Source organism: Ruditapes philippinarum, unplaced genomic scaffold (assembly GCF_026571515.1).
Source record: "Ruditapes philippinarum isolate M1 unplaced genomic scaffold, ASM2657151v2 ctg291_1_1_1_1, whole genome shotgun sequence".
NCBI lineage: Eukaryota > Metazoa > Mollusca > Bivalvia > Venerida > Veneridae > Ruditapes > Ruditapes philippinarum.
In genome coordinates, this window is record NW_026861293.1 from 228,596 (window position 1) to 239,003 (window position 10,408).

Below are 10,408 nucleotides of genomic sequence, written 5' to 3' on the forward strand. Positions count from 1 at the left end.
TTAGCCATAATTTTGTTTTGAAAATTGTGTTAGTGCATTACGGTTTTTTTTTTTGCATTTTTTCGTAGTTACCAAGTTTCAAATTCGAATCTCACCTGTTAAAAGAGCTTTGTAATGCTGCAGGTACGGAGAATGCGGACAACGCCGTACCAACCGATGGGCAACGTATATGTAGATTGCTCTTAACACATGTGTGCCATATGTTAAAGACTGTAATGGAGCCTCAAAAGAGCGACTTGAATGCGCATGCAACAACGATGTTACATGCATACAATGTCGTCCATCACAAAAGTATAGGGTTTGCTCAATACTTTTTATGTTTGACTACCACCAAAGTCTTGTTATTGGTGCTTTTTCTGGGATGCCTAAAGACAACTTGACATTAAGTCACAAAAGGAGAACGATGTAAAATTGCGTGAGCAGCATATGAAAAGGCAAGAGAGGTTGCCTAGTAAACGGGTATTACGAAAAAAGAATCATATGACAAAACTGCTAAAAGCACTGCATTACACCCGAAAGATTTTGGATTAGTTCCCAATGTCACAATAAGAGGAAACTCAAAATATTGAAACCGATGAGACCAATACCCTTGTGGTTTTTTGTGGTCTGACAAAATTGCAACAACATACATGTGTACGAAGTTAGAAAGGAAGGAACACGGTTCAAAAACTTCGCTATTTTTTGTGACGTTTTATTGTATACTAAATAATTGAATACTTAGATTGTTGATATTGTCTTCATACAAAGTTGTGTGAACATTTTTGTATATTAAGTATTTTGACATATTGTAGATAAAGTATTTTGACACAAATTGGTACACATACGTCTATGCAATTTTATTTAAATTGATTAAACTACGTTTTGTTGTTTTGATCAGTCTACCGTTTCGGTTAAAATAGATAAATACAGAATTCCTAAATAATCCCTTAAGATTATGTTTCTAGTTTTTTGCCTTTGTTGCTATGGATGTTAATACTTACCCGAACAAATGAACGCATGTGCTGTAATTATTGCCTTTATTAGACGGTTTTAACTTACTAGAATCTATGACTGAATACTAGTGTCAGATAATGTATTACGTTTCTCTATGTTAAAAATGATCTTATGTTTATTTGTTTGTTTGTTACTTGACATGTGTAAATTTTGTTGACTCTTGTTGCGTAATTTTTTTGTTGTCTTTCCGACGTCTTATGTATTTGCTATTCGTTTTTGTAAGGGGTATGATGAAATATCGGGATGACACTATCACAAGCAGGAGGGGTATATCATAGGGTAGTAAACATCAATAAAAAACCATGAATGAGTATTTATACCAAGGGATTTTTACGGTTTCTGGTTGCATTCCGTGTCTGATTTCAATATGTATTAACACTAATAGTTTTAGAATATGATATATTATCTATTATTATTATTAATATGATTATTGTGTCAGTTCTTCTAAATAAGTAAGGACTTTATTCTACAAAATATTTGCAGGAAAGGCCTAGGTTAGCAAATGCCCGGTAAAACGGTGCTGTCGCTAAAGTCAGGGTTGCGATCATTGAACGCCTCTTTTCCTTGTTGATCTTGTTAGCCGTATTTTACCTGATTTTGTTTGGTTGGTGTCCTCGTGGGCTCATTGACGGTGGTCATGTGTTGCTTGGGCGTATGGGGGTTGTGTTCACTGATCGCCGCCTTCCTTGATGATCTTGTCTTCCATTTTTACGTCATTAATGTTTTGATACAGTTTTAAGTACAAGTGCTTTCATTCTTTTAAAAAAGGTTTGCTTATTACATATCGTTCAATACTTGCTTCATTTTTTCAATAATTTTTGTCCACGACGGGACCATAACTGAGTATTTATATAATGGTTCTTTGGTCGATATTTTATTTCAGTTATATATTTAATACAAACAATTAAAAAAAAACTTTGAAGTAAAACATGCAGCAAAAGCAGTTGTATGGAGCAGTAAAAAAGTGATTATTTTCGGATTATGTATCAGACGAAATAAACTATCGTAAAATAGTTACTTTTATTTTCCTTTCTTCTGTTCCAATTAATGTCATGTTAACGACCTGATGTTATAATGTCAGCTTCTATATCGGGTTACATTATCTGATCAAAGATCGAACTCAATGGTTTGTTTTGTTTTCAGAGAAGAAAGAATGACATTTATCACAAAAGCTTGTTTTTGAACTTGTTTATCTCTATTCATATCTTGGGTTCGACCGTTGTACAGTTGCACGTGCCTTTATATTGTAAAACCTTTTAAATTGATGTTGTTTTTACTAAAATAAATCAGCACGCATGTAAACAGTAAATTTTGTATTCCACATGTGCGTTATAGCGACTTTTTGTGTGATTTATTTTCATTGCACTGTAAACATCTTTTAAGTCGTGTTGATGAGCGCTTATTTGACAGGTACATCATCTGGTATATGAAAACGTATCTCAAGAAAAGCCAGCAATCATGCAAATTGACATTTTTTAGTCTTAAGAAATATGCTTTCCTGAAAATAAAAAATGTCTATGGTACTCTATATTTGAAAAAATACATAAAAAATATAACTTAAAACAATTACATATATAAATGTGCGATAGGATGGGTTTGCTTCAGTAAAAGTCATGAAAACATGTAAATCAAATGAACATGTAAATCAAATGAACTGTTTTGTGAAATTAATATGGAAACATTTACGGCTGACATCCTGAATATGAAATATATTGTAACAACTATTAAGTAGAGAACTACAACAATAGTTTGTTACTGACTAAGTATTTTAAAGTTACCGTTTCTTTACAGCATCGGGAAATTTAAGGGTATTTCATTTACAGTCCGTTGAAAAAATTTCTTTATCTTTTTTGTTATTATTGCTCTCTTGTTGTTGTTTACAACTGTACCATTGCAAAGATTGGTAAGAATTATATATAGAATTTAATAACATTCAGATCGTGTATACATAGAAAATAATTTGTTCGAGTCATTTGTTCATGGTGAAATTAGTTTTGGTTAATGATTAAACATTACTTGAAAGGCATTTTAAGCTAGTACATTGACGTTTTTTAACACATTGGTATAGATAAACATCTCTTAACCATATTTATCATTAAATGTCAGTCATATAAGATATTTGTTTATACTAATTACCTCAGCTTTTATTTTATGTCCATAGATTAAAAGCGTTTAAACATATATAGATGATATCTTTACATTTTAAGTAAACTAAATTTACAGTAATTAATATTCAGGTTAAAGAAAAAAAACTAGTATGTTTGTTGTATTAAGAATTTATGGTAAAATGACCCTACCTTTTCATAAAGTACCTTCTGTTTATACGAACTGTACTATTATCTTATTTAGATATCAAGAAATCTTTTAGCTGTCCTGGTATAATCAATCATGTATGTAATTAGCATATTTTTACAGTCCAATGTCTTTTAACAGTATCTTGTAACAGAAATGTTATTCTCATTTTAAGCGATAAAGCATATGCAGTAAAACACTTTGTCAAGAATAAAAAAGGCAAACACATGTTTTTTCGAAAAAAAAATAATATAAAACAGTGTCATTACAACATTGTAGAGCAGTTTGATTGAATTCATGAGAGAAAATGTTAAGCACGAAACATGTCTCAAACGTTCTATCACCATTACAAGCGGTATTCAACTTGTTTGAATCAATTATCACAAAGACAATTTTAATTGGATATAAAATCTTTGAAGGGAGTAAGGGGCAACTGTTTACAGCTGTCACACACCATTTCAGGAACGGCAACAATAAAATGTTACAGAATAGTGTCTTTTGGTCATGTAGAGATTAAGTTGTTTATACCTGAAACATAAAAAGGTCGTTCTTATTGAATTATCGAATTATTCATTACTAGCATAAAATACTTGAAAATTTGCATTATTTTCCGGAATTGTATTCGTAACAAAACGAAACAAAAAATTCAATCAAATTTTGTACATGGTTCAATGTCTTTTAATTTTTTTAATATATATTAACCCATTTGTGCCGGAATTTTATTTTTATATAAGAAATGTATAAAACATATAGTAACCATATAGTTATAACATATATCCGTTTATTTTTCAAATATAAGTACTGTATTTTTTATTTTAGTGTTTTAATATTTTGTCTACAAAAGTAGACAACAGGCGCAAATGGGTATATGTAAAACACATATAGAATATATGTCCAGATAACCTATTGTTGGTTTATTTGATAACTTTTATTTGAAAAAATCCTTAAAGTTTATACAGGCAAAGATTTCTATTACTTTTCCTACAAAAGTAGACATTAGGCACAGAAGTGTTCACTCTGAAATTCATTCTGATATGAATTATTATTGTTCATGTCTTTTGGCTTTGATCGTATGAATACTTAAACACTGTGAAACATTTCAAAGCATTTCCTGTGCACTCCAACATTACATTTGGAACATTGTGTCCTGCATTTTTTTCCACACTATGAACAGCGCACTTCTTTTGCTGACTCTGCGTAATGATTTTTACCATCAAGTCGGATATGGTCTGGAATTCTTCTTGACAATGGCCTCATCCTACCTCTTGGTCTGCCAGGGCTGACAGCAGGTGTACGCCCCTGAGCAAGCAGCACAGTAACCAGAGCTCGTCTGACACCTAACAGATCTAATGGTTGCCTCAATCCTGCATCAGTAGCACGGTAAATGTGCCAGATTTGCTGCACCGCAAGGTCAATGCAATACATAAACACTGGCCACCACCACTTCTTGGATCTGATAGAGATACGATACTTCTCAACATTTTGATCCATCCTGTCCACACCTCCAATTGTCTGGTTGTAATGCTTTATAAGGTATGGCTGCGGAAGGCGCACCCTAGCCTTTGCCTGCTTTGACCACCGTGTTGCTTGTTGCAATGGTTCAACTCCATGGCAATTTGACACCACATTCACTATATTGTTGTCATTCCACCTCACCACTATCAGACCTTTGTGTGCGTCATACCTTTTATCATAGTTTCCTCGTTGCGTTTTTCCCATGTCTTTTACATTTTTGACAGGACAATCTTCTATTCGGTTGGCACGGATGGTTCCTGTGCAAGATATTCCCATATCTGTAAGCCGGTCCACGAGCTTCAGGGAAGTAAATAGATTATCAAAAGTCAGATGGTATGCATCATCTTTCTGCAGCTCTGAAAGCAGGTCCATAACTACTGCTCCGCCCATTCCAAGGAAGCCAGGATCATGGGTTTGGTGGCCTTTTGCCCTTGATAGGGCTCAAATTGTAAAACATATCCAAGTGCTGTCGTTAACGCCCACATCTTATAACCGAACCTAATTGGTTTCCCACGAATAAATTGTTTCGCTCCGTGTCGCCCATAGTACGGGATCATGCTTTCGTCGATTGAAAGGTTTTTCTCTTTCAAGAAGTATAACAAGAAGCGCTCATTCAGCAGACATAGCAGTGGTCTTACTTTGCTAAACTTGTCCTCTCTGTCAAGATTGTTGTTATCGCAAAGATGTACATATCGCACCAATATGTCGAATCTGTCTCGCGGCATTGTATGAGCTATTGCCTCATTCCTATGGTCATCATCCCGGCTCCAGAACTGTCTCCGTCTTGGCACAGTGTTATAGCCTGATATAAGCAGAATTGCTAGGAAGATCCTAATTTCTTGGGGTGAAGTTGAAAACGAATGGTTGCCTTTTGAACCAGCATATCTTATACTCTGTTCAACAATCATGTTGATCACGTCATAATCAAAAAATAAGTTGAAGATGCCATCTGGTGTTTGCGGCCATCGACTTTTGTCTATATTTGAGCCATGCCAAGTGAATCTGTCTTTATCTTGCTCAGGTAGGTCTTTATTTCCCACTTCCTCTTTACTGGTGCAGGTCGTTTGGGACGCGGAGCTGGATCCCGTAGTGCAATTCTTACTTGAGGTCTTTTTGCAATATTTGCAGGCACTTCGTATTCATCTGTATCAGAAGAATCTGAAGAATGGTCAGTTTCCTGAAAAATAAAATATGATAAATATAAAAAATCTTATTCTCAACTGGATTTACTGTACATTATTTACTTACTTGCTTCGTATTTATTTATTTATCTATTTATTATTTATTTATTTTATTTATTTATTTTATTTATTTATTACTAACTAGATCGGAGTCTGATGCTGAAGCAAAACAACATGACGTCCATCTAGGCAAATAACTGTCGCTGTTGCTTGTTGGTCTAACTGACGTCCACTGAGGTTGTTGTAACCTACTTCTTCATCTTCACTTGCACTATCTTCATCTGTCAGCTCATCTACAGGAGGTGGATGAACATGTATATCTGCCCTTTCAAAGTTACCTTCATCCTCAAGCATTGATATGATTTCATTTACTGTGTATCTTCTGTAAACAACAAAATATTTTCATAATGATAAAACGTACCCATTTGATCCTATTGTCTACTTTTGTAGACAAAATCTAAATTGACTGTCATAACACATTTTATACATATTTCTGAATTATAAAACAGGAATTGAGCAGAAATAAAATTATACAATATAAAACAATCATACTTTATGATATAAAATAAAGACAATATAAAGTTTTACATACCTGTTTCTGCTAGCCATTTTCAATAATATTTTCAAGGCAATTTTTATCACATTCTTGTTGAAAACACACTGCAAATAACGTAGTGGTCTGCATTTTGTCTAGCAAAATAGTCCAATTAACGCTTATCATGACAACAAGTATAGAATAACAATGATAAACAAATAAGCGCTCATAATTAGGTCCTAGTGTACTGATAACTGCTAGTGTCTACAAAAGTAGACAACAGGCGCAAATGGGTTAAAAGCAAACGTTATATGGTTCATGGTTTTCATTACCATAACGTCCAACTTTAAATAAAATGAATATTTAGACATACGCATTTGATGTTGAATGTGTAAGATCTCCAGTTACAAGATGTAAATTTGTCATAGGCAGATAAAATTAACTTTTTAAGTTATTTTACAAATTAAATATTGTACATACAATTATATTTCTACGCCAGACTTTTCCTAAAATGATCATTTAAAAAAAAATACTTTTCGGATTGAACAGACCACAAGCATAAACCTTCATTCCGTACAAGAAATCCAGAACATTTGATACTGGCTTTATTTATTGAACGGTAATACAGTAAGCAAAATGCAACGCAAAACAATACAAATCTTTAATCAATTTAGAATATCTTTACCCAAAACACACAATTCTTACATATCATTTATCAAAACAAATTACTATTATAAACAAATATTATAAGTGGCTGTAGTTTGTTTTATTTGCACTATTTCATTTTATACATTCGCTGTGATATGAGAAACATTGATATTTGAAACAAACAAAAAATAAACACAGCAAGTAAATTTAATCGGATAAATTTAATATGGATTTTTTTAAGTATAAATTGATTTTGTCATGACAATTAATTTGCTGGTGTTATCCTCAGATTTGTTTCACTCTGTCTAGGACCATTAACAGATTAACCGTCATCCAAATTGTACAGAAAATGTTAAAATGGCCTTCTTAATTGTTTGTACTTTTCGTTTGATTTAAAGATCAAACAATGTAGTGAGAAAGCAAATGTTTTGATCGTAAATACTTTACTTTTATTAGCATTTCAGGAATAAAATATTTATAGTCATAAAGATTTAAATTAGCTTTCAATTATGACAATATAAAATAAAAGTTCTGGCATTGCTATAAATCGCTTTAAAATGATTTATGACAGCCATCAAAAATGCGTTTGAAAAAAAATCATAAAAATCTATACAATGATACAATGAATAAACAGTTAATAAATTGGAAACGAGTTTTCAATATTGACATTAATTTTGCAGTATGTCATAAGACCGTCCTTTGAATAAGTACTTTACCGGTGCCTGGTATTTAACACATTGCAGTCGGACTAACGCTCGGTGTCGCAAACAATGATTTCAAGAATATCATACTTAATATAAAAAATACAGAGAAAAACAAACAGTTTACATTCACTTTATTTTACTTTCTTTGTACGATTCTCTAAACTCCCTGCACGATCACGTGACGCTTCCACAGCAAACGAAAGGGGAGAAACACTAAAATCAAGCGGATAAAACAGCGGCATTTTGGATGCTAAATAGGAATATTAAATGTAGTGAAATTTAGGTTATCAATTAAATACTTGATAAAAAATTGTTGATATAGTTTCCTGATTGTGGTTTTGGTCAAATCATGCAAATGCTTATCATCTACGCAAATTATCTACACTCATTTTAGTTGTTCTCTTTATATCGCAAGCACAGTATAATGCCATGAAAATAATTTCCATGAATAAATGCATAGATTACACATTAACTGAAGTATTAAATTTCATTGGATGCGTTATCAAAAATAATTGTTCAGGGTATTCATTTCTTTTTAAGGCGCTTAAATATGCTTAGCTTGAGATTATACTTCATAAACCAATTTGTGTATAATGATAATCTGACGTTATTTCTTATAAATAAAAGACGGTTAAGGGATACAAATAAAATGGTTATTGTATAGAAATTAAATTGATTTATCACCAGGCCCCGTGCTCACTAACAAAAGATTAGGATAAAATGATCCTGTTTTTGTTTGTTTTATAGTACTAACAATGATCGTAGTTTGCTAAATTGCATGGTACATAACCATTATGTAAAATATTTCTGTTTTGCAAAAACAATCCTTTTGATATTTTGATATAAAATCTATGAATATCAAAATAAGTATCTATTTTAGGATCCATCAATAACAATAATTTGTATCAATTGTAAAATGCTAATATATTTAGAAAACATCAACTGTTACAATGGATATCTATTAAAAATCCCAAACAGGCTATTTCAAATTATTAAGTAAATATTAAATATTTCATCTATGAGGAATCATTCAGTTTTAAAATTTGATCCTGATTTTAAACATGATCTTTAAATCTTAGTGGACGGTTGTTTTGGTCATCAATTATGAGAACTTTTCTTACGAGTTTTCGTCTTCTTTACAATTATACTCATTTATATATAACTAACCATCATAAGGGCATTAACTTAAATAATATGGGTATGTGCGGTATTTAGTCTGTGAAGTATCCAAATGAGTATAAAGAAAATCGGGGGACTTATCTAATGCATACATGGCATAGGCATGTTTGTATACACAACAAATAATTATTATAATTATGGATACGTTGTGAAACATATTGATTTTATGAAATTAAATCAATTTTAAGAAGACAAAACAAATGAGCTGCACAAATTATTTATTTCTATTATCTTTATAAAAAAAATGCGCCATTTATTGTCGTCATATTATAAAGTATTGCAAATCGCAAGGAAAGTACATAAATCATTACATTATTACCCTTTCAAACTGTGCACTGTCACAATGCTGTTGACAAATAGACTTACACTTGCTATGTTCTAGTAATTGCACTATTATGCTGACAAAATTCGTAAATTTAAGTCTATCGCAAGCTAATTGAAGTTGATCTGTTTCCAACTCAATACAAACTTATTGATGAGGATGCCAAAAAACACCACTTATCGGATCCAATCAATATTAGCACTTTTAGTTATCCATTTAGAATGACAATTACCTAGTCTTAGTTAATTAAAGCCTTTTACATTTTACGGGAACAAAGTAGACTAATCTGTATTATACTCGTCTAGCATTGATAAATGAAAATCAATTAAGACATCAAATGACATTAGTATTATTCTTTGTTCCTTTACGGCATAGCTATTGTTTTTAGGTGCACATCTTCGAGGGATATAAATAAAGAGTGCTTTTTGTCTTGCATCAAAGAGCAATTTAAGTTCCTCATTTAGTATATTTGTCATTGGATTATTGCCAAACCTGTAATAATGAATTTATTTATATTTCTTAAGGCATACGGAAGTACTTTTAGGATAATCTCATTTATGAATCAATAAATATAGCCAAAGGCAAATGTATGAAGTCAATTAAATCCTTCACTATAATTTTAAATCTCTCATAACTAACCACTTCAAAGTAGTGTTGCGATAGCTTTTTATTAATGACTTTATAGTGTAACTAACAACTATGCCGCTGTTACACGCCTTCTCATCTTTAACAAAAAAATACAGTTCTGAATTATATCATCGTATAATTCTTATCATACAAGATTTCAAGATTCAAGGTTTTATCTACAAAGGCATAAACATTTTACAAAGTCCGTCGCCATAAACAGAATGACCGTTACAAATAGTAAATGAGAAATGTATGTAACTGTATACAAATATTTTTTACAATAACATTTTTATATTAAAAAACACATATTCATTGTATTTCAATATATGTTTTTGATAATCTATTAACAGTTCCATGCTTAGAATTTTTCATTAAAGATATAAATTTATTTAAGTATGTAGTATGTGGTAAT

At 31.7% G+C, this 10,408-nt stretch overlaps 2 protein-coding genes across 2 annotated transcripts; both read right to left on the reverse strand.

The window, feature by feature from the left end:
- Positions 1-4,449: 4,449 nt before the first annotated feature.
- On the reverse strand, positions 4,450-5,172 carry LOC132715156 (piggyBac transposable element-derived protein 3-like). Its single transcript, XM_060698130.1, has one exon. The coding sequence runs from the start codon at positions 5,170-5,172 to the stop codon at positions 4,450-4,452; it is 723 nt and encodes a 240-aa protein (XP_060554113.1).
- A 2-nt stretch (positions 5,173-5,174) lies between these two features.
- Positions 5,175-5,708, reverse strand: LOC132715157 (piggyBac transposable element-derived protein 3-like). The gene has a single exon (XM_060698131.1). The coding sequence runs from the start codon at positions 5,706-5,708 to the stop codon at positions 5,175-5,177; it is 534 nt and encodes a 177-aa protein (XP_060554114.1).
- Positions 5,709-10,408: the final 4,700 nt, after the last annotated feature.

What these genes read in the sequence shown, in the direction of transcription:
- LOC132715156 (XM_060698130.1), bottom strand. Translation starts at nt 5,172, where the DNA reads ATGGACCTGCTTTCAGAGCTGCAGAAAGATGATGCATACCATCTGACT.
- LOC132715157 (XM_060698131.1), bottom strand. Translation starts at nt 5,708, where the DNA reads ATGATTGTTGAACAGAGTATAAGATATGCTGGTTCAAAAGGCAACCAT.